The sequence below is a fragment of the Triturus cristatus genome, chromosome 4_1, assembly GCF_964204655.1.
Source record: "Triturus cristatus chromosome 4_1, aTriCri1.1, whole genome shotgun sequence".
NCBI classification, from domain to species: Eukaryota; Metazoa; Chordata; class Amphibia; order Caudata; family Salamandridae; genus Triturus; species Triturus cristatus.
Genome location: NC_140585.1, coordinates 679,009,573 through 679,035,469, shown reverse-complemented (window position 1 = coordinate 679,035,469; position 25,897 = coordinate 679,009,573). Strand labels below are relative to the sequence as shown.

At 42.9% G+C, this 25,897-nt stretch overlaps 1 protein-coding gene across 3 annotated transcripts in view; it reads right to left on the bottom strand.

The window, feature by feature from the left end:
- Window positions 1–363: 363 nt before the first annotated feature.
- Window positions 364–25,897, bottom strand: part of ASZ1 (ankyrin repeat, SAM and basic leucine zipper domain containing 1) — a 1,654,265-nt gene continuing 1,628,731 nt past the window's right edge. For 2 of the 3 annotated variants that reach the window (XM_085653129.1, XM_085653130.1), the window contains exon 13: window positions 364–2,833. In XM_085653129.1, coding sequence (XP_085509255.1) covers window positions 2,666–2,833 — 168 coding nt within the window. In that variant the 3' untranslated portion in view covers window positions 364–2,665. The remainder of the gene's footprint in view (window positions 2,834–25,897) is intronic. The other variant, XR_014981315.1, reaches the window with a different exon arrangement.

The window sequence follows — 25,897 nt, the reverse complement described above, 5'->3', positions numbered from 1 at the left end:
ACACTGTGCGGCGTGCTGCCATTACTACAAAAGTCAATAAATAAAGTATTACTTTTCCATTTGAAAAGCCAATAGCTCTGCATTTAACTGATGCAAGACCTATTGCATTGCAAATGATTGTTAAAATGTATGTTAGAAAGTGTTTAAGTACTATTGTAGCTTAGCTGCCTTTGATTTCAGTACTTGGTTAGGTGGTGATTTATTCTTGCCGCCTTCGAAAATAATAACAACAACCATAATACAAATAATAACAATACTGAAAATGATAATTTTAATGGTGGTAATAATAATAATATGGCAGGTGCAGCTGAAAGGTTTATTGTTTAATAAACATCACTAGTAAAACAGATAAATCAGTTAATGTTTTTATTTTTTTATTGTAAGCATACAGTGGGCACGTTTCAGTGGTAGATTATTTTCATTCTGTTTTTGTTGCATGTGCTTGCAATAAAAAACATACCATGCACTGGCCTGCCAAGGCCAAACCTATTGGCTCTGCCAATGCTTTTTATATTATGACATCCTTCTGCATACAAATACAAGTGTCAAAGCAGAATTGAAATCAGCATCCTTTTACAAAACCATTTTGAACATTCCCAGAAAAAATCATAAACATGTATGCATGTATATGATAATATGATATCTCTAAAGCTTGAACCTAGCCAAAGGGTAGCAGAGCGCTGTGCATGGCCAAAGACAAGCATAAAGTCAGTGACTGAATGGAGAGGAATGTTTGGATTTATGGGGGGTTGTTACTTAGAGGTGTTCAGTCATAATCCTCAGGTGGTAGTTTTGCCCCACTTGCTCCTCAGCCAAGCACATGCATTAAGTATCCAAATATAGGAAAACTGGAGAGGAGGAAGATGAAAGAAAACCAGAAAACGTGCTACTAATAATAAATAGAAGTCGTTTCCTTACATGTAACCACTGGGCCCAAAGTTCTTCAAAAACAAATCCACTTATCGGCATCCTGGTTACCTTTCTCAATAGAATAGTACTCTCTAAAACAATTCTACCAGTGCTCTGGGGTAGGCGAAGAGGGTTTCAATTGAGAGTAATTTCATTATTTAACTTTTTCAGTAATGTCATCTGCAACAAAATGGAAATACAAATTTACAATATGCCATGTAAACCTAAGTGGTCTGGAAAATTGTTAAGGGCCAGATACACAATTGTATTTTTTTTATTGTAAACATCTGATTTCGGCCGAAAAGACCTTTCATGCCTCTCAGCAATTTACAAAATGATTCCAGGTAGGCATAAATGGGTCTACTCGTGCAGATTTCTCTGCCACAAGTGCAGAGACAACTGCAGTAGTACATCCAATGCAAGGAGAGCAAGTGAGCATTATTAGGCGTGGTTTGCCCTGTAAGTTTGTACATGCCCAAAAACATGTACGAATGTGTACCTTAACAAAGTTAGAATCCAACCCCAGCCCACCCTGCAAATGGTCTGAATTTTAAGCTTTCAGGGTGCGAAGATCACTGGTAGAATTTCACGGGGTGTAGAGGTATGTATTGATTCACGAGGAAAAAAATGTTAACAGTAGGAAAAACAAAATGTACGTTGGGACAGCAGGCTCCCTTCTCCGTGCTTAAATCTACTGTATGCATTTTTCTGCACAGGGTATTAACAGCCTGTGCGAAATGTCACGACATTCCCAGCAGTACAACTTGAAACCTACGCTTAGAAACCTATGTCTGGTGGAGGATTCCAGGCACAGGAATGTGTCTAAATTGTTCAAAAAAGCCCATGAAAGTATGTTCAGGCAGAGAGGTAAAATCTCCACCAGCATTTTTTTTTTTTCATGAATTGGCCCCGACGAATTTATGACAAGTTGCTATGAACTATTTTCAGATGACCAGGATTTCCATGTGACTATTAGTGATAATAGGCTTTTCTTTATGGCAAATCACACAATTGATTTTACACCTTTCTAGTTTTGTAAACAGTTGTAGATAATTATTCTCCAAATTATAACAGACTGTTATGAATCTCTGTAATCTGTTTCTATTATTTATTCATAATACAAAGAATCAATATGGAGATTGGATGTGTTTATTTTTGCATGCTGCGTGTGAATCAAATTTTCAATTCTAAGTACTTGGCTTAAACGAGGGTGTTAAATTCAGCGTTTACAGTCTTCTAGCTATTTTTCTGCAAAGAAACATTTTTATAAGTAAAGGCTGGCTTGTAATCTGAACTGTCGTCGGGGCATTTCTGTCTGCTAATGAAGGCATCTGGCTTAATTCAACGCAACAATATGCTATTCCGTGTGTTACGTGAGAGTCGCACTGGATTGAGACTGCATTATCTCATGCAAATAGACACAAAGAACAGATTCTTAAAATGCTATGATTTCGAAATGGTCTTCCTACTTTAAAAAAACCCTGCAAAATAACGTTTAATTAACTGAAATGGTTTAACCACCACGAGTAACTGTTTTGATTTAAAAAAAAAAAAAAGCCTTTCCTGAGAGCCTTACTCACACCGTAGGTGATGCTCCTGAATTTCCAGGCATATGAAACACACTTTGTTTTGGAGCTTTGCGAAATCAACTATATGAAAAAAACATGGCCAAAAAACATATGCTCATAAACAACTGAACTTGAAATCTTCACAATATTTGGTACCTTTCAAAAAACGTTATAAGCATACACATTCTCTACGAAAAAGAAAATGTTATCCTACTCGTGGTCAATTTGTTTAGAAAGACCAACAGTCCAAATCCAAATAGCATTACAGCAGTCTTCTTCATTTTTCCTGTACTCCAAAATGTCTGTTTTTGGAGAGGTGGGACACGGCAAGGAACATTCTGTTGACCATCCTGCAACTAGAAAAATAAACACAGAGTTTCACTAAAAGTTAAGATATTGCAACTTTTATTTAGTGCTCACTGTACAAAACGTCCTACTTGTATACACATTAACATATTGCTGAAATCATGCAATCTTCACCGAAAAGTCTTTCCTACAAAAAATATATGGACTAAACAACGAGAAGTTCACACACATCTTTGAGGCCTAGTCACAAAGGTATTTTAGAGTACATAAAGTAGTAATAATGTAGCATATTCTCTTTCGAGCCCTTGTGCATTTGACCCAAAACATCTGAAAATGGAAATAACCTGGTCATATTCGGGGGAAATGCACATTCAGTTAGCTCATGTTACTGATGGAGAGTTTGATTCACAAAGGCATGTAAGAGTAAGTAAAAGAGTATTGCTGTAGGAATATTTCCCATATTCATAAATGCTTTTGTGACTCAACCTCTTTAGGCGTTTATAATCCTCAAGTTTTATTCGCACTATGACTTTTAATCAAAAGTGAAAACACTGTTTAACATTTTCCCAAAGATCGGAGGGGATTGTGATTTGAATACACATAATACAGGGTTAGAAAAACTTAAACACGCTCGGAAGAATGATAGATTTAATATCAGCCACGGTAATTGATCAGGCTCACATGCCACTCCATTTTTAGGTCGAGCCTAGACAGCATTTGCGCTGTCGCCTAGCAACCTGTTGTATATGGTTTGTGGAGTTAAACTACGGCCATTGTTTGGCATTGCTTTTTATTTGTTTGTGCCAGTGTCCTTCAGAAATTCTTGCTTGCTACTTGCCAAACCTTCCTCTTTTTCCTCCTTTGACTTTCTGCTTTCCTGTTCCCTGACCAAGGCCGGACTGGGAACTGAAAGCAGCCCTGGCAAATTTTGGCAGACCAGCCCCCGTTCGGCGCATAGCGAGCGAGCGCAGCGAGCAAGCCCGACCACTACTAGGTGGGGTTTGGAAAAAGACAGACCAAAATGGTGAATTTTACAGCATATTTTTCATTACATATTCAATTGTATCAACTTTCAAAGCACAGTAAAGAGGGGGTTTGAGGGGTTCTCCCCCAAGGAAATTTTGGAGACAGGCCAAAACAAAGCATTTTTCAACACATTTTTCATTACATATTATATTGTATTAACCTTTAAAGCATAGTAAATGATTACCTTATGGAGCTCACGCTGTCACACAGACATGTGATGTCACACTTGAGCACACAGGCCACTGAGTCCAGAAACTGTGGAAATGTCACACATAAGCATCTGATTACTAGCACCTAGGGCACAGAGGCCAGAAACTATGGAAACGTCACACCCAGACCCAGGCCTGGTCACACCAAGCCAGAAAGCATGGAAACGTCACACATAAGCACCCAGGCCAGTAAGCATGGAAATGACACACATGAGCCTCCAGGTCACTGAGGCCAGAAATTATGGAAATAGCACACGTAAGCACCCAGGTCAGAAAGCATGGAAACGTCTCACATGGCACCCTGGCCAGAAAGCATGAAAAATTCACACAAAGGCACCCAGGCCAGTGGCACTGGAACACTTTTCAGCGTGTGGGTGCTGCCATCAATAGTACATCACTGAAGACAGAGGATTGTGAAAAATTCAAGAATCATACAAAGAAAAAGGGTAGCAATTGAGCCTCGCCTATTCCGGGACATATAAAACTATATGCCAAACCATTTAAATACACTGCAGTCTGCATACTGCACCCTGCCTTATGGAAAGGGCTTGCACTAGTGATGACATCCTGGTGACATATGTAGTATATGGAAATATTTTTAGGCCTGGCAAAAGGTTCCTTTTGCCAAGTCAAAATGGCAGTTTTACAACTGCACAGGCAGACTGCAATGGCAGGCCCTGGCCTTGACACATGTTTAAATAGGCTACTTAAGTGGGTGGCACAATAAGTGTTGAAGGCCGAGTAGCAGCATTTAATTTGCAGCCCCTGGGTACACGTAAAACCACATTTCTAGGGACTTACAAGTGAATTCAATTTTCCAATTTAGTGTAAGCCAATTTTACCATGTTTAAAGGAAAGAGCGCAAGCACTTTAGCACTGGTTAGCTTTGGTAATGTGCCCTAAGAGCCAACAAAAATGGTCTAGTGCTACAGCTCACCATCCTTGAAGAGCATCTCCCCATGAAGTCCCAGTATCATTTTGAATGTTTAACACAGGAGAGAGTTTACAGCTGCATGGACCCAAATCATTTCTTAGGCCAAACACCCTATGTCCTTCCAACCTGTCAATCACGCATAAATACAGTACTCCTCCTTCTGCTTGATGTATTAAGAAGTACTACCCAGTGCCTTCCAGGGCCACAGATGCAGGGAATCCTTGGTAAAAGTAATGCATTCCACCTGCTACAGTTGGTAGACTACTGTGTACATCCTTTGCAGTGCATTATTTGTTAAAAATCATAAATAATGCAGGGGTTTAAAGGCTTTCTTTGGAATCTCTCACGCGTGCTTCTAAGTGAGGGGTTGCTGAGCACGAGTCTGCCTAGTTTTGATGATACCTTATGTCTCTTTTTTCCAACACACTGCACTTCCTGTGCCACTGTTTTCCTGCGTTTCTCTTCCAACCCTTTTCCGACTTACTGGGTCAAAGTCTGACGGAGAAAAACAAGTTCTGATTTCCAAAAGGCATGTGCCGATACCCACTACCTGCAACCACCGGAACAAAATAAACAATTCTGTGGCAACACCGACACTGAGTTCCTATCGATTATCCTACCAAATCATCATAAGATGCTCATGGTGTAAATATGGAAGCCATCTTTAATGAGACTTACCCGTCCTATATTATATGCCACACCTACACGATATGGACGTTTGCACCACAGCGTGTAATACAGAAATGCTGTGTTATTGATTTCAAGTTGGGGCTCCTGGCTGATGAGGTCTCAAACAACATTTACATTTTAAATTACAATAAGGCAGTGGGGGTTGATGGGCATCGGCCATATACCAATGCGCAGAACCGGGTCATTCTGGGGGCTACCCACATCAGTTTGTGGACAAAAGTGGTACGCTTTTCAGATTAGAAAGGCTCCCCATGGTGGTGGCATCTGGTGAGAACATGCAATGTTGAAATAGATACACACTTCATTAAAGTGATTACCATTTACCCCAGCTCAGTTGTTTACATCGCTTGTGAGTCCAATTGAAATTTTAATAGCTGTGTGTGAATTGAAACGTTATATTGTTTTCGTTATTTATTTTGGGTAATATTAGGCAAATTAAGGATACATACTTTTGTTCCCGCCCTTGTTAGCTCATGTGCAGTCTCTCATTAATAGAATAAATGTTCGAAGTGACCTGACGGGGTGCCCCTTTCTCGTGAGTCCGTTTCTGACACTAGAAGAATCAAGATACTAGTCTCCAGACTAGTTGCTTCATTCTGCACCCAACCATCACTCAACTTTACATGTGCCCAGCGGAGTCCAAGATTTACATATTGACATGTGGAGCCCAGAATTTAAAGAAATACCGCAATGGAAATGTGAAAGATTATGAGTGCAAATTATGCTTATGTACTGACTAGTGTGTGCCAACTGTGTTTATATAAAATGTATAGGACCTTGTGAGGGGTTCCGAATTTTGGATGTGGGGTGAACATTATTCCCGTATGAGCACCAGTGGGATTATTTCGAATTTCGACATATTTTGTTGACTATCAGGTGAGCGCTGAGCGCTATGTTATTTTACCCCTCTTGTTGATTGATCTTTATCTAGCTTGCAGCCTAAGTAATATGGACTAAAGAGGCAGCAAGCGCCATATTAATGCTGTGTATTCTGTTCGCTCTGGCTGATAATGAAGAAGAGAGACAGTTATTCCTCGAGGTTGCAAGTCGCACTCAGACTTAGCTGGGCAGGTTCCGCAACCCCCAGGTAGCTGCCAGAGGTGGCAGAGGGTCACCAGAGCTGAGTGGTATGCCAGAAACAATCAATGCAGAGACCAGACACCACCTGCTCCACTCCACGCCACCCTGGCTCTCCACACAATAATAATTAAGCTATTGATATTGCGCCTGCGTGTTGGGGCATTGACCCGTATATTAGCATGCACTGTGCACTCACCGGACTCCAGGCTGATAGGACTAGAAGCTTGTGCACACCAATAAAGACCACACCTTGCTGATAAGGATGTTTTGCGGGTATCATTCAAAGTCTGTGGCAGCAATATGGAGCGGTATGTTTGTTCACAAGACACCACATTCCACACTACCCCGCTTCTCTGGCGCCACCGCCCAGGGCCCAAAGGATAATCCCCAGGCCACCGAGAACAAACGCTGTGGGCCAGAGCCAAGAATCGAGAGCCCACGACGGGGCCAGGCACCAAGGTCGATTCCAGTGTGCCCAAGAGCCAACAAACAACAGAAGGTCGGGGGTCACTGGGGGCTGCTGGGCGCCACTACCACAAATCAGCTACTGAGCTGGTACCGATGCGGGTGCCAAACAGCCAACAAACACCAAAAGGCAGGGGACCGCTCGGGCCATGGAGTCATCAGACTCCAGCGTGCAAATTCAAACATTCTTTTTATTTTAAAAACATTACCATCTCAATGACAAAGGAAACGTTGGCAAGGGGATGATGTAAGATGTTTTAAAGGCAGTTATAAAGGCCACACTTATTAAAGAAGTGAGGGAAACCATGCTTGCCAGTTTAGTGTAGTAACTAAAAGAGGTATAAAACTGATATAAACCTAATTCTTGTAGGGATCTGTGATTACAGATTTAAGGAACATAGGGCCAAATTAAAACAATTGAGAAAGACATGGCACACATCACTCTAACCAAGCCTGCCCAGAGACCAGTGGGCCGCGATTAAAGACAACGAAGCAGCCTGCCGTTCTCCCGACGACGCCCGCCCACCCTAGTGCCCACTGCCCTGTCTGCTCATGATGATGATGACTGGAGTGGATGGACAAACTCACCTGCTGCAGGCAGTAGACACTGGACAGGGAGGCTCGCTCGCTAGAATTACATTACTGCTGCACGGTCAGGCCTCCTCTGCCTCTCTGTCTCGGTCAGGTCAGGTGTCAGGTCTCTGGGATGCAGGCACAGGGCAGTCACGAGCACTTTTAATTGCGTGTGCCCAAATTCGCATGCGGCATGACAATGGTCACCCTGCCCACCACCAGCCCCACCCTAAGGCGCGCAGACGCGGCAGTCGGCGGCGGAGGCGACGTCATCTGCGCGCTGCGCGCCCAGGCCTGTGCGCACCTCCTCCCCCTGATTATTAAATCTTAATATCCCAGGCCTGTTAAAAAATCCCTGGTGGTGGCAGCCTCAGGCTGCAAAGTGCACAGTCTGTCTGCACTGCACCAAACCCCTTAAATGTTCCGCGGAGCGGAGACATGGACAGAGGAGTACTCTACTCTCTCTGACTAACGTCACGGGATGAAAATTCCCCCAACAACAAAACTGTGAGAAAACCGGCCCCACCCCATCCAGCCTACCGGGGAATTTCCCGGTGCCTGGACTGACCAGTCCGGCCCTGTCCCTGACCTGTCAAGTTATTTTTCTAGGGGGCTGAATTCTTAATTTAACTTTCCGCTTTCCTACCACGGAGCACCGGCCAAGTACTGTCTCCTTACGCTTTTGGTCTTTATGTGCTGCTCTAGAGACTACTTTGTTTTTCAGTGCGCGGCTGCCTGCATTCCTGAGATAACAGCAGCAACTAGGATGCCAGGTGCATGTGAGCGCCCTTCTCGTGTCTTCGGTACCATGCATGTTCAGCTGCAGCATCCGTCTTTTTTTAAAATGGTTTCCTGCTCGTCGACATTCAGTATTTTCTATTCTTATAATGAATATGCCAACTGCACTTAGGACTTTGCTGCTCCTTCCCTATATTCAAATTAATTATTACATTTTTTTTTTTTAGATAATAGTACATTTCAATACGGCCAAAGGAGTTGGAAGTCATACGTCAATTTTCGTTTCGTTATAGCGCCCCCTCTTCACAGCCTTTCTTTTGTATCTAGGACTAAAGCCATCCAAGGATGTCCATCCAACTGCGGAGGATGCGTATTGTCTGGCTACTCATCTGATTGTGATTGGTGAGAGTCCAGATGGAGCCATGAGCAAACCAATCACCAACCACCGGGAGCCACTGTTTGAGATTAGGGGTGGACGAGGAAGCGTTGCATGGCCCTGGTAGGCAGTTAAGCTACATTTGTCAGTGTGTGCTGCACTCAGTCTCAGTTTCTTCTACCCACCCACAGCACCACTACGTCCCTTTGGACACACAGACATTTAGGGACACTACTTCAACATGGCAACAACGCAACTTCTGTTCAGTAGGACTGCACTCCCAGCACCAGGCACTCAAGACCAGGAGGAGCACGACCTCTGGGACTTCAAATCCCACCTTTCCCTGCACCGGAGCGCCTCTACAAATTACTGTCATGTTCCCTCGCGCTCCCCGCCAGCGGACCGGAAGCAGGGTAGTCTCCCCTCGCAACGAGACTCCTCCCATCTGTTTACCCCTGGCAGGTTGCAGTCTAGTCGTTCGACGGCACGTAACTGACGCCGCCGGCCGGCCGACACTTCCGGCTGCATTGGCATATCAAGGCAGAAGACAACAGCCTCGGCGCTTCGGATTCCGTAACAGAGCTTCGCAGGCACGCAGGAGCGTAGCGAAGGCTCTACCAGCAACCGGACAGTCGGTCCGGACCGCGCAAGGGCGCCTAAAGATTCCTTTCGGTGACTCGTGCGGAGGCACGGAGTCACATTTCCTTTGGTCCCCCAACGCAGCGCAGGAGCGCTTTACCTTTACTTGGGCAACTCGTACGACGGCACGGAGTCGCCTTCACTTGTTTTCCCCCATGCAGCGCAGTAGCGCTTTATCTTTGCTTCGATGACTCGTGCGACGGCACGGAGTCGCCATTACTTTGTTTCCCCCATGCAGCGCAGGAGCGCTTTACCTTTACTTGGGCAACTCATGCGACGGCACGGAGCCGCCATTACTTTGTTTCCCCCACGCAGCGCAGTAGCGCTTTATCTTTGCTTCGACGACACGTGCGACGGCACGGAGTCGCCATTACTTTGTTTCCCCCACGCAGCGCAGGAGCGCTTTACCTTTACTTGGGCAACTCGTGCGACGGCACGGAGCCACCATTACTTTGTTTCCTCCACGCAGCGCAGTAGCGCTTTATCTTTGCTTCGACGACTCGTGCGACGGCATGGAGTCGCCATCACCTTGCCCTTCCTTTGACGATCCACGCAACTACACGTACATCGCGGCTGTCATATCCAGCATTTCCACAACGCGTGAACGCCTTTCTCTCAGGTAATCAAGTAGGGATTCATGCTCCACATTCTCTGTGTCTATCCACTGTGATCATTGTATGTGCCTGTTCCCTCTACAACCGGCACAGTAGTTGCACCTGTCTCCTCTCTTGCCATTAGGTAGCGTGGACTCCCACACAGCCTCAGAAAACCACGAAGGGTGCCCCATCACAACATCCGCTATCTCGCTCTCACCCCCTTCTTGGCAGCCTCCCCCGGTTCCCTCCTTGACCTGGTTAGTGTATTTGGTCCTTCCAGTAGGAGAAGGGCGCAGGAGGGGGTTGTCCATGTCATCCCCGTGGGATCCCTCCACAAACACAAGGTAAGAATTGTGGGGATCTGACAATTACATGCTGGCCTTCAGCGTGTTTCGCAGCAGCCCCGCACTCTCAGCACCAGGCACTCAAGACTGGGAGGACCACGACCTCTGGGACCTCAAATCCCACCTTTTCCTGCGCCGGAGCGCCTTTAAAAATCATACGCCGGCCCGCAGTGCAGGACGCACGTGGGGAAGCACCCGGGCCAAGGGCAGGCCAGTCCGTACCCGCTGGAGCCCGGAGGAGGCTGGGCTGGCCCCCCCCTCTAACATTTGGGACAACGGAGTGAGAACTCTCAACTTTCAGGTACAGTGTCATTGTTATTTTAATCGATTATTAATATTCCCCCTAGGCGCCTAATTAAGACGTTTAGATATCTATAATGAGCAAGCACAAGGGCCATCCCAACCGCACTGGAGTAGCGGGAACAGTGGACACTTTTATTACATGGGCAGAATCAATGTTCAGCCACAAGATTGAGCTAACAGAGCGGGGGCTCTCACTAGATCCACTCACTTTGCAGAGACGCTCATCACTAGGCACTTACAATCTGGGCAGTATCCCGCAAATTACTCGGCCTAGCACCGCGCAAAGCCAGTCCTTGCTTCACCCTGCATCAGATATGGACGCCTCCATCCCCTTTGATATTCCAAATGGGCCCAGTATAGGAATGAGGGGCAGGGTTTCTAAGTCTCACAATGATGATCTCATGAGCGAACCACCAGTAAAGCGAAGGAGGGGTGCGGGCCACAAAAACTTAAATCAACGAAAGCGTCTCGATCTGCTAAATCTAAAGGGCACAGTAAATCTGAACAGGGGCTAATTCCTGCCTCATTGATTACTGACACGGCAATGTTGCCCTCCCAGATGGGTGGAGAGGACTTTTTGGAAAAGAATGGAGACCCTTGTCATGGTGTTACTAAGCCCTCTGCACCTTAAGCTATTACAAATTGAAGAGAGACTAGTCAAACTAGAGGGCCTGGGTACACCAAGTCACACCCACACAATATACTCCTACGTGGGAATGGAAGCCTTCTTCAAAAGACTTATTGTGAGACGGAGGAGGGCTTAAGAATACCGATGACTGCAGGAGATCATCCATCTCAGCCACCCCAACAGGAACATTGTCAAAACAAGAACTTGAGTACTCTTGCTCCAGCTCTTCACCCGCAGGGGCAAACCAGCACAATGCAGAGGACTGGCAACCCTTCTAACTCGAGGGACCTTTACCCACTCCCCTCTTCCTTCCAAGCAATGCCTCAGATGGGTTGTTAAGTAATTTACAGACAGCTAAAATAGCGGGCGGCAATGTTGACATCCTTAAACAGGGGAAAAATACAGAGGGGAACGCCCATACCAGGTCCAAATCGCTGCATTTACAACCTTCAGCGGCACCCCTTGTATTGATTCTTTGAAATGTTCCCACATTGAGGGAGGGCCAGTTTGAATCTACGATTTTCATTGGCTGACTGCCCACACCACAGGCCTCATTAGGGGGAATCACGGCTTGCCAGTCAAATCATCATGGCAAGAAGGGTAAGGTGGGTGGGACCGACTCAAAAAAAAAACATGGAAGGCGATTGTGTGGTACTCAATTTTATTAATCCATCAATATAGAGATTGCTTCTATTTCAAAACACAGAGCTCCATCTAGGGGTACCCAGATCTTAGCATTCCCTCTTAGTAATTTATATACCCCTCTCCCTCAATTGGGTTTGGAACCAATACGGTATCACCCTTCTGGAAAACCCGGGTCTACCCCTCTCGAATAGATTTGCTCCTCTTTCTGGTATGGACCTCTGTGATTGACTGTCCCCATGGCCAGCCGAGGGGCCTTCCTCATCGGACGTTGTACTGCCTGACATCATTGAGTCCCCTAGATCCTCCGAACGGAAGATGAGGCAGGCTACTTCATTTCTATTAGCATCTTGGAATGTGGCCGGTATAACAAATAAATTGGGTGATGACCACTGGGCAAACAATTGGCAGGAATATGATATCATTTCCCTCAAAGAAACCTGGGCAACAGATAGCATTTTTGTAAATGGAGATCGTTCTGTTCAAACAAGAGCAGTTCCGTCATCAGGGAGGTCCAAGGGGGTTTTGTTAACACTGATCCCAAATACGTCGGCCGTGAAAATAAAGACGTTTGTAGAAACAAAGAGCCAGATTTTCCATACCCTTATTCTTGAGTTGGCTAAACAAGGCTCCTGGCTTTTAATAAACTTCTACAATAATAATTTTGGGCCTAACACGCACCTGGCTGTAGATGAAGTAAACAGGGAACTGGATGACATAATAAAACTACAGAGGATAAAGGAACCCATAAACAATATATGGCTGGGAGATTTTAACATTCACCCTTGCAAACACAACCTAGAGAATGTATGTGGTCTGGTGGACCTTATGGGCAACCCGATATATCACTTTTCCCATTGCATTTATGGTAATAGCCTGAATCGGACACTCTCGGCCAGAAACTTGGTGATTGTGAATAAGCATTCCCCCCTTTCGGACTCCCTGTTAAAAACTTTCTGACGGTCTGACTATGAAACAACAATAGAGTTTATCCTGGTCTCAAACTCCCTTAATGAGAGGTGTATCAACGCTGATATCCAATTCACGACTTTTAGCTTTCATGCCATTTTAACCTGCGAGATTCGGTCTGTCGCCAGAGAAGTGCCTAGTCAACAGGAAACAGACCCACCATTTATAGCAAGAAGAAATGGTTATCAATTAAAGTGGATCCAAATTGACAGATCCACATTTCTTTTTGAAATGGTCAGTATCTCTCTTGACAGTTTCGAAACCTGCTTGGACCTAAATATCTCCCACCGCGTAATGTTACTGGGGTTTACAAAACTCCTAGAACATATAAATAGCATGTTAACACGGTATAAACCCAAAAGGGCTAAGGGCTGGTTTTACTCGCCCTGTTCAAAATTGAGAAACGCCTTGGTAATAGCACTAAGGACACTACCTAGAGATGCAACATTAATTGCATCTTGCGTAGGGAGTTTAAAATGGCAAGAAGGTCTAGGGAGAGGGTAATGAGGGAGGAGATCTGGGCTAGATTAGAGGAGGCCTCAGAATCAGATAATAGCAAAGAGTTTTGGGATACAATTAATGCACCCTATTTTAAGACGCAAGGAGACCCTTCTTTAGAGCCCCATGTAGGCGAAGATGATTTGGTGGCATTCATATCAGGTATTGTTCCCTCACTAACTCCCTGCTCAGTTTCCTTAATCCAATAGGGTCCAGCCCTCAGGAAAAGTTAGTGTTTTCTCTTTTAGAGGTGATAAGTGGCTTAGAAGCCTGTAGTACTGGGAAAGCGCCGGGCCCGGATGGGGTCCCTGTAGACTTTTTTCAGGAAGATGAAGATCTCTGGGTCCCCCTGTTGACAAATGTTTTTAACAAGATTGCGCTAATAGGCCCTCCACCTTAAAAAGAGGGAGAGCCAAAAAATGATAGACCTATCTCCGTTATAGACACAACAGCTAAATTGATGGGTCATCTTCTCTTGTCTAGGCTTGAGATTTGGGCACGGGATAGGAATCTCCTAATGCACACCCAGTATAGATTCCAACAGGGGAAGGGCACTGTTGATCAGTGCCTGAACCTTTCCCTTATTATGAACAAATAAACCGGAGCCAAGGGTGGGAAACTTTATCTCGCCTTTTTGGATATATTTGCATCATTTGACCGCGTGTCCCACCCAAAGCTCTGGAATATTATGGTAGAGATGGGAATTGAACAGCCTCTAATTGATTTCATCCGGCAACTGTACTGACGCTTCTGCAACAGTTCAGTATGGGAAGAATGGGGAGCGCACCCGCCCCTTTAAGATCTCAAGAAGGGTAAGGCAAGGCTGCGTCCTCGCACCATTTCTTTTTTGAATCTATACAAATGGTGTGGAGGAGGCGCTGATGGGTGCAATCCTGGATGTCCCCAATTTCGACTCCCAACGCCTTCCCATTTTGGCATTCGCCGATGATGCCGTATTGCTTTCTAGAACGGGCCTGGGTCTCCAGCGCCTCATCACAGCATATGCAGCTTTTATGAATACGCGGGACCTAAAAGTCAATCAGGCAAAGTCTTTTATATTAATTGTAGGAGCAGGGAAAAAGGATAAAATTCCATACTACCACATGGATTAATTAAAAATCGAGGTGGTCCACTCCTTCCCATACCTGGGAGTTATTTTCGATAAAAATCAATTGTGGACACAGCTGGTGGAAGGAAGGGCTATGGTTATGGATAGGAGTTTAGCGGCATTAAAATCCTTTTACAGGAGATTGGGCGCCAGACCTCCTGGCCAATAAAAAAGATTTATCACGCCCAGACAGTATTAGCCATGACATATGTGGCAGGTGTATGGGGTATGGCACCCACTGAACTGATCCAACGGCGTACCAACACCAGCTACTCCACTACCATACACTCGCCTGGGCCCATTAACACATGCAAATGAGTAAGCCGCTGGAGTCAAAGTTTATATTTTCACAATTTAGGATTAGTTATTTCTTACTCCTAACTAACCTTTCACTGATCAAAAAGTTATTTCCTCTGGTCAATGGACCATTAGTTGAACTAGTTGATGGTGAAAATTAACACTAACTCTCTTTTTTTCATTAAAAGTAAATAACCACAGACTCGGGAAAGTTTTAAACTTTATCTAAATTTCAGAACGCTTGTGAACAATCTCAAATGCTCAGTGCAGTCACCAACATTCCTAGGAGAGAAAATTAAATGAATTAATCATCAAGCACATACTTTGGACTCACGCAATGATCAATGCTCAGAAAGGAGAGGGCAGGGTGAAAAGAACATATGCAAATAACGTGAAAATATAATTACCAAGAATGGTGTGAAGACCAACCCCCTGGCCAAAGGGCTGGTAAGGGTCCCTTGGGATAGTTCAGGCGACAAAGACTTCAGGACAGGATTCAGGATAAGATAGTTGACCTCTCTAATACAGACGGTTGCGCCGCACCACTCTCTGACACTCTCTTCCTCCTCGAGATTCTTCGGCGATCTTCTTATTTAACCCAATTAAATTAGGATAGAAAGTTCTGCATTCGATTCTTCATCATCATCTCACATCATTTCTCCCAGCATCAGCATCACCCTCTACTCCGACAGCATCCCGAGCTCTGCAGCATTCAGCAAATCTTCTTCTACTAACTAACTAAAAACGACCTCAATTATACCATTCGTTCTTCATGTACCACTAACTAAAGTTTCAATATCGTAAAAATATGAAATCTATTTGGTCAGGTTAGTTTTTATTTTCCACCCGCATTCACATTTCATCTCCAACATTTGTTAAAAATCTAACATGTAGGTCCATTCCGTTTAACTTTTCACCGTCCATTCTCAGGCTGGGACACTTTACAACCTTGGTGGTTGTTCAAACTGTGTCATCATTCCGGGTTCACTTTCAGTAGTCATGCGCAGTCATCACATGACTCAGCTCACTTCAGTTTTACAGGAGAGGCCCAAATGCACAATAGTGATAAAGTCAGAAAGACAAAGTTTACTTTAAAAAAATAAATGGTTTCACTTTATACCACCCATCTCTACTCTATTCCCCTTTATTTATTAATACTTTTCCCGCATTAGCATTAGTAAAATAGCTCGTTTTTGTTTCAGCCAAGCAGATGCCATGCACGCGAGTCTTTAAGACTCCATTTTAGTGTCTTCTGCTCATGTGCAAGAATTTCCCTCCAAGCATTAGCTCGTCATACTGAGTAGATGCGGTTGACACAGGCGCAATAAAGATTCCCCGTTTAAAGCGGTTTTAGTAATTTGTTCGAGTTGTCAACGTTAGCAAGCTTCACTATCCCGCATGTTTGTGTGGTGCGCATTAGTTTTACACAAAACAATTTTAGTAACTTGTTAATGAGTTAAGGGAGCGGATCGCTTACGAGCAAGTCTCTTTTCTACGAGTACTTGCTCCATCAATCCCCTCTCTGATGGCATTTTGAGCCAACACAAAATTACAAATCCCTAACCAGATGCCAACTTTCAGTATTTCTCATTTTCATTCTCCTCTTTTGCCTTCTCATCTTCATCTTTGTTTTCTAAATCTTTCATTTTTTTGTAAATCCTTCCTTTCATTTCCTCTATCTGTATCTCATCGTATTCTCTCTTTATTTTCTTTCCTTTCCCATTAACTTCATATTTTCTTCCCTTCCTTTTGTTTCTGTAACACTTACACCAAATCATTATTGTCAAAACTATTATCTTTATTCCAACTACTGGAAGAATTATTTGACCTAAAATACTTTTCCCTAAATCAGAAAACCAAGTCCCTTTTGAAGAAATACTCTTTGTTAGTCTTTCCCACACACTGTCAACCTCCAGTGGTTTCAAATTTTCATGAAGTTTTGTAATATTCTTAATATACCCTCTAATTTCCTTAATTTTATCAGGAATGTAAGTGCAACAACGTTGAACTTTCAACATTCCACAGACTCCGCCCTCTTTTGCTAATAAAATATCAAGTGCAAGTCGATTTTGTAAAACCATAGACCTAATTGCAACCATTTCTGTATTTATCATCAAGAAACCCCCAGGAGTATCAGTCGAGAGACGATCAACTACTGTTGACAATTTACAGATTCTGTGAGAATTCAGAATTACTCCCACTGAAGGTATCGATGCACCAAATATATCACCTACTATTTCTGAAAAACTAGCTCTCTTTCTTTGTGTTAGTTCATTAGTGTTTTCATTGTTTCCAGTGATTCTTTTTACATGGTAAATTTTCGGAAATACTATCCCAAAGTAGCAGCTTCCATACCACCGTGCAGGACACTTATAGTAGTAAGCATTATTGCCACACATGTAGTAAACCCCAAGAAATACTTGATCAGTTCCCCCTTTTAGTCCCCAAGCTCCCAAAATTAGGAAGTTATATTCACAGACACTGGAACCAATAAATACGTTATTATAATCTGTCTTTAACCTATGGAGGCAGGTTTTCCCTTTCTTCACAAAGTCTAGGGACATCGCAGCATGTGCCCTGTCAGTTGCATAAATTCCCTCTTTTTCAGCCCATGGTGGTACATGGGGTTTCTGTTCAGCAACTTTCTTTTGGAAATCCTGTCTCCTTCCCTCTACTAAATTTAAAAACACTTTTTCTTCTTCACGTAATATACATGTTAAATTATTCTTGTGTGCCTTAATATATATGTTGATTTCATTGTTAAGACAAATTCACCCGTAAACTGTGCGTCTTGACTACTAAGTACTGGATTCATATTCTTTCAAATAGGAAGCTCTGAAAACACTACATCTAAGTTTGAATAATAATACTGAAGGTTTCATGTTGCATAATATAGACTTGCTAAAACACTACATGATATACAATATGTTGAAGGTAAATGTGATATGTAATTCCTTCTGACGCTGGTAATTTCATACAGACAATCACTAATCTCCATTGGATCAACATATTGAAATAAAAATGTGAAAACATTTAAAGTTGTATCATTGTCTAATACTGTGAAATGAAAATCTGTCTCATCTGCTGATTCTAATTCTACCCTATCTCCTTTTATTGTAGCTGTCTTTTCATTAGTTACTGTATCATTCTTCTTGTTTGTTATAATAAAATAAGGAACTGCTACTGTTAGAAATAGCCATACGGAGATCACTAATAGAACACTACATATGCAAGCACTACAGCATCTTCGTTTTAAACTTCGTTTTGGTTGCCCAGTGACTTCATTTGTCGCCATTTTAATCTAAGAAGATATTTCTTCTTTCTGTCTTTCTTCACCTTGAAATTCAGACTCTTGTTTTAAGGTGGTCTCAATTTTCTTTCATCAATCTGTGTAGCATCTACTTCTTCTGATCCCTCTCTTAAGTCTAAATTCTCAAATTCTTCTAATATTATATAAGTCCACTCAGGACCCTTGTATTTGTTGTTCAAAATTTTCAGTCTTGGACTTCAAGTGTTTCTGACAATCGACGGTTTAGACTGAGTTTGACTAGTAACCTCATTCACTTGCTCTGGTCTTTCTCTTGTTTTTCTCAGATAGTATCTAAATCTTTTCACTCCACCTGGCCAGTTATCACCTTTTTTTACCCTTTTAACCTGAACTGCACTCTCACCCTCTTCGTCTTTTTCTAAAGATATTTTATTTTCAGAGTGTCTAGGCACAATCCGTTCTTCTTCTGAATGACTCTCTACCTGTTCCTGTTCAGGTCTTATTTCATCCGCCTGAACCTGTTGTTCTTCCTTTATCTGGTCCTGTTCGGGTCTTATTTTAAATTGATCTTCTTCTGCCCAAACTTCTTCTTCTCCTAACTGGTCCTGTTCAGGTCTTATTACAATTTGTTCTTCTGCTGCCTGAACATGTTCTTTTCCTGTCTGTCCCTGCTCAGGTCTTTGTATAGTTCTGTTCACCTCTGCCTGAGTATGTTCTTCTTTCCCTGTCTGGTCCTGCTCAGGGTCACGAGTAGCTTTGTTCACTTCTTCCTGAGCATGTTCTTCTACACCTATCTGACCCTCATTACTTTCCTGTCTCTTTAATCTAGTTCTTCTTGTTTGAATAACAACTTCTGGTATGTCAATCACTGGTATCCAACCCTGTTGACTTGTGCTCGGTTGTTCCTCGTCTATTGCTTCAGAACCTATTACTTTAGATTCTTCGATTTCACAACCTTCAGCTACCTCAACTGGTTCAATCAGTTGTTCTTCTTCTTCAGTAGGGTCTGGTACCTTTTTGGCATGACTCGCTTGAATCCAATTGGGTAAACCTGCACACTTCACTGCTGTAGTAGTGACCAGTATGACTTGACGTGGTTTATCCCACCTTGGGGCTAGGCAGACTTTCTTGCATGTTTCTTCACTACCACCCAGTCTCCAGGATTAAAATCATGCGCCTGCGTTGGCTGCCTGGCAACTACGTCTTCTCCAACCTGGTGAGAGAAAGAACGCACTAGGTCAGCCAATCCTTTGCAACAGTCTAATACCAGATCATCAGTTATATTCATCAATTTATGTCTAGGAATAAATGCTGGTCTCATTGCCCTTCCCATGAGTATTTCATGTGGACTCAATCCTGTTATTCTGTCATGAATACTTCGGAATCCCATCAACACAAGAGGCAATGCATCTGGCCATTTCAGTGTTGTGGATGCACACACTTTCCCTAACCTTGACTTGATTGTGCCATTTAATTGCTCAACCACTACAGAAGCCTCTGGGCGGCATGCACAATGCAGTTTTTGTTCAATTTTGAATGCTTCACAGATTAATCAAATTATTTCAATATTAAAATGAGGTCCTCTATCTGATTCCAAAGTGACTGGAAAACCAAAATGAGGTATCAACTCCCTCATCAGTAATTTAGCAACTGTAAGGCTGTCATTTCTTCTTGTGGGGTATGCCTCTACCCATCTCGAGAACTGGAACACTTTGAAAAGTACATATTTCAATACCTAGCATGGAGGTAACTCAAAGAAATGTAATTGCAACCTTGTGAATGGTCCTTCTGCCTTTCTAATTTTTCCCCAACTGACCACTGTATTCCTGCCTGGATTTAGCTGCTGACAAATTAAGCATCTCTGGCAAAGGCTCTCTGCGACTACCCTAAACTTTGGATTATACCAATTCTGTCTGAATAGTCTAATCATGGAATCCCTACCAACATGTGATTCCCCATGATACATTCTTGCCATGTGAGATAGTAAGCAGTCTAGCATGACTGGTCTGCCTTCGGTGTATACCCAAACATCATCTCCTGTCCTCCTTTCACAACCTGACCTCATCCAGTTTTCCTTTTCACTTATCTCAACTTCATCCTGCAATTGTCTCACCTCATCCCATGATTCTAGAGCTGAGAAAAACATAAGTTGGCAGCTGATTTCACTTGTTTAAATTTTTCTGTTAAGCGCCATGTTATTTCTTGCACAGTATTGAGCTATTTGGTCAGCGTATCTGTTACCTGCCGCCACCAAGTCATCTCCTGACTGGTGAGCAGCACACTTGACCACTGCTATTTCTTTCGGTAATTGTATAGCTTCCAACAATTCTTTTACATTTTTGTCGTTTCTAATAGGAGATCCTGAAGAAGTCAGAAATTCCCTCTGCATCCAGAGCTGGACGAAGTCGTGCAGAACCCCGAAACCATATTGACTATCCGTGAATATGGTTATTCTCAAATTTTTCCCAATTTTGCATGCCTTTGTTAAAGCCACCAATTCGGCTATTGGTGCAGACTTGACTCCCGGTAAACAGGCTGCTTCAACAACCACCGATACTTTACATACAGCATAAGCTGCACTGAGTCCTCCTCCTTCCTTTCTCAAGCAGCACGACCCAGCTACAAATAGTTCATGATCTGACTCTGTTAAGGGTGTTTCCTTTATATCAGGCCTGGGCTTCGTACACATCTCGGTCACATCCAGACAATCATGATCCACCTCATCTTTCACTTCTTCATAACATGGGTCTGGCAATTGTGTGGTAGGGTTCATTATTGTACATCTTATTACTTTCAAATTTTCTGCTCCCAGAACCACCCTTTCATACTTAGTCATTTGACTAGGGGTAAGGTGGTGTTTGAGTTCTTGTTAAAAGAATCTCAACTGAATGTGGAACGTAAACTTTTACTGAATGTCCCATCACAATCTCCAGGCTCATACAAGTGGCAGCTACTGCTTTTAAGCAGCCAGGTAAAGCTGAAACCACAGGATCCAAAGTAGCAGAGAAATATGCTACAGGACGTCGGCTTAATCCATGCCTTTGAGTCAAAACTGAAAGTGCACAAGCTTCTCTCTCACAACAGAACAATGCAAATTATTTCGTATAATCAGCCATGCCTAAGGCAGGGGCCTCGCACAGACAATTTCGTAGTCTCACAAATGCTTCCACGCACTCATCCTTCCAGACAATCGGGTCCTTTGCTCTTTTACCAGTTAGTTGAATCAATGTTTTTTTCTGGAGACACCTCGTGTCCTCCTTCTGCCAAATGGTTCAGTAATGCTATCGTTACAGTGACACAATTTTCTTGTGATTTTGATGCCACCAGTAGGTCATCAATGTACTGAACCAGGACTGAATTTCGGGGCATGTCCAATGTTTCCAGTCACCTTTTCAAAATCTGATTTAAAATAGAGGGACTCTCTGTATACCCTTGAGGAACTCGGCATCATGCCAAGACACGGTCTTCAAACCTAAATGCAAACAAATACTGGCTATCTGGGTGCAAAGGAATAGAGAAAAAGGCTTGGCATAAATCAATTACTGTAAACCAGCCTGCATTCCAAGGTATCTGATAAAGGATCACTGCTGGATTCGGTACTACTGGGCAACAAGCACCACCATTTTGTTGATCTATCTCAAATCCTGTACTATCCTGTATTTTCCGCTAGGCATTTTAAGTCCTATTATTGGCGAATTACAGGGACTCCTCATTATTTCTTTTAAAATGCCTTGTTTAATCATTTGGTCAATTTCTGTAGCCACTCCTGCTTTCACTTCTGGACTCAGTTTGTACTGTCGTGTGTTTGGATAAACTGCACCTTCTTTCACCGTCACTTTCACTGAATCTACATTTGCCATCAGCCCAATATCTTTTCCTGTAAAATCCCACACTTCTGGGTTTACTGTTGTTCTCAACTCTTCTGGTAATTCATTTTCAGTCATCAATGAATAGCATCATTTTGTATATAACGTAGACGTTGTATATAACGTCTTCATCAGGGGTGTGAAAAGCAACACCATCTGGTGTACAGTAGATTGTGCAGTTCATCTTGCACAATAGATCTCTACCGAACAGATTTACTGGACTGGAATCACAATCTACAAATCGATGCATGTCTTTAAAATTCCCAATATGCACTTCCATTGGCTTTGTGAGTGGGGTTCTAATCTGTTCATTTGATACTCCTACAACTTGGATGGTTTCTCCCGAGAGGGGTAGGTTTGGGATGTCTGCTGTTCTCACAGTAGACCTGGTAGCACCAGTATCCAATAGAAAAGTGATATCACTACCTTCCACTTTCCCATCAATAAATGGACCTGACTGATCTACCGGCAAGGATGCGCCAAGCGCGCACTCCTCTTCCTCCCCCCTAAGGCACCGTCATTGCGCATAATCCATTTCGTCATTATCATTCTTTAAAAAATATTGTGTAACCACTGAATTTTTCTTACTACTTCCTCCGTGAAATCTGGCGCCCACTCTGTGTTTTTGAGGGTTCACAAAGTTTGGCATAGGAGCTGGTGGCACCTGATACTGTGGAGTAACTACCTGTGCGGAAATGAGCCTTTTTAGGGGCCCACCGGTGCAGGGGTACACCATTATCTGTCCACTGGTTCTTAAACCAACAAAGAATAGATTGGCAGGAGCTAGTCTCCTACCCCCCTTCGACAGTAGGTAACCTAAGCAGGTGAGCTCCTGTCGACAATACACACCCCTTTTGCCAGCTGGGCACGGACAGACTTGTACGAGGGAAATAACTAGGGGAAACCACACCAAGGAGGCCATGTCCAATACTATTGGACTGTACCACTTTGTAAATTTTGGTGTACAAGCACATTGAGCTAACTAGAAAACATTAATCCAATAAACAACTACCAATTCCTTTAGCTTGTGCTGTTTAACATGATGGCGCTTTAATGCAAACTTTATTTCATTGCCTTTTTATCTGGCCCTAGCACAACAATTTTGATTTAAAAACCATTATTCTGTATACATGGCAGAGCTGCATTCTGTGTCAGGGGCTGGTCATGGCCCACAGACACTGTTGTCCCTCCTTCTGAATGTCTACTAAGGTTGAAGTGCCAGAGGAAGCATTGCCTTCAGCCATGCTAGTTTGCTAAATACAGAACTCGACCTCTGACCCTTAAACCTGTTGTCCCTTGTCTGGGCAAAGCTATCCCCATGTGGCCATCACAATTCAAAGTAACTCTTCGCATGACTGAGGGGCATCCCTGCTCTGTGCCGGCGTGCTGATATTAAAGGTAGGCTGTAACTTTTGCTCTTTATTATTTTTTATTCTTGTGCACTGTGCTTTTCTAGCACCTACAGAACTGGCTCAAAATTTTAGTTTTCAGAATGCCATAATGCTCCCAGGACTATTGTGCATTAAGGCCTGCGATGCAGTTAACATGTCTCTAGAGCTACTCTTTTCACATAACTTTTAATTGTATTTGAGACTGCAGCAATTAGGCCATACTAGAAATCATATTTTAAGTTTGTCACTAAAATACAGTAATATTGTCATTGTTAGAGAAACTAATATTCACCTTCTTAATTTTGATGCACAATATATTTAACCAGTTAGACATTGAAATCCTAATGCACACTTTGCACAGGGTAATTTTCTACATTGCAAAATATTATTGAATTTTCTCAGTAGTGTTATTAGACATTATAAAGATCATAAGAATGCAAAAACTATTTTAGTGCAATAACTTTTAAGAATTGTTTTCATGTAGTTATTTTTGAAGAATGCTTACTAACCCTTTTGTTGTTTCCACATATGAAAAGCAAGCCTTAGTCCTTTACTGCCGACTTTTTTTTTTAAATTTTTTATAAACACAAAACTTATCTGACAAAGGTCATGGCATATTGCATGGGATTAACAATTTTAACAAAAAGCAGATTCTCACCAATACAAATGATGACAAGAGGAGTAATAAGTAATTGGAAACAATACAATTATACAGAGAAAAGAGTAAAATAAAAAATAAAAAGGAAAAAAAAAAATCATGGAGAGGGCCTGAACATATTGGAAAAAAAAAAGAAAAATACAAACCAAACTGAGTTATTCCCTTTCAATTATTAACCAATCTCTTACTGTAACCATCCCGCAATGGGAGCCCAAATTTTCCTTCCCATCTCCCGCCTCCTTCTACCCCATAATCTATGCACAGAGGACTCCATATTATACAATGACAATATCCCAGATCGGCAGTTGAAAAAAGTGGGGGTCTCCGGACCAATCCATTGAGATGTAATACACAGACGTACCAAGGCCATTGCAATAAACAAAAAGGCAGTCACATATCTTGGCCTCCCGACCCCCCCCCCCCCCTCCCAATTAGCCTTATTACCGAGAATTACCAAATCGGGGGAGAGAGTGACCGAGATTTTATGAACCGTAATAAGAAAACACTCCACCTCCTGTAAGAACTTTGCTAGGCTCAGGCATGAGTAAAACATATGAATCGTATTTGCAGCCTGTAACCCACATCTGCCACATCTACCACCCTTCCATCCCCCCATTTAATGATCTTAGCAGGGGTGTAGTAGAGGTCAAACACCGACATGAAATGTTGAGTCCGAAGACTACCTGAGACTAGCATTTGATTAGCAAGTTCTAGGGCCTCTTCGATGTCAATCTCTTCCTTTCCAAACTTTCCCTCCCATTTGATATTCTGATCACCTATATCAGGAAAGCTAGCCAGGAGATACTGATAAATTGTCCCTATTCGCGCTTTACCTCGGATTAGTTCAACCAACCGTATTCTTTCAAAGGATGCAGCATCTTGTCCTTTCCTATCTAAAAAGCTCCTAATCTGCAGATATTTAAAAAATTCTCTCTTCGCTAACCCAAATCCCTCCTGCAAGGTCAAGAAGGATGCAATTTGACCCTCATGGCCCAAATCGCCTATAGCATTCATCCCCAAACCTTGCCACCTAAAAATAACCCGATCCTGAAAAATCGTTGGGAGAACACCAACAGCAGAAAATGGCGTATAAGCATTGATATTAGGAATTTTTAATTTACGGCGGATCTGCCTCCAGATCGAGTAAGCAGCAATAATTATTTTGAATCTGTTTTTTTTTTTTAAAGTAACTAGGTTCCAGTACCCGAACTAGACAACCCTTTGCTGCCTCCCCCAAGCCTATTTCATATATAGTTGGTCTAATGGCCTCAGGGATTTCAGCCCTTTCCCCAACCAGAAGTATCCCCAAATGTTGAAGCATGGATGATCAATAGTATAGAAGAATATTAGGAACTGTCCAGCGCCCCCCCCCCGCCCCCGGCTTCTTGGGAGGAGCATCCATTTAGCAGCTCTATGTGATCCACGATATCCCCAAAGAAATCTAGAACACATCCTCTCTGCCCTTGTCAAGCATATTGCCGAAAACTCCAGGGGCACAGTTCTAAATAAATATAAAAACTTTGGCAGGACCAACATTTTGATGACATTACAGCGTCCGTATAAAGAGAGATGTAAGTGATCTAACCTTTCCAATTTTGTGTTTATTGAATCGATCATTGGTAAGATATTCAGATCCGGAATTCGATCTACTGAGGCGGTGATCTTTATTCCCAGATAAATTGATTCAGTAACAGTTGGAAGATCAGCGGGACGCATACAGTCTGAGTGGAGAATCTGCGTCTTCTCGATATTTATTTTGTACCCCGAGAATACCCCAAACTGCTCAGCCAAGGTCTTTACAGCCGGAAAAGCCAAA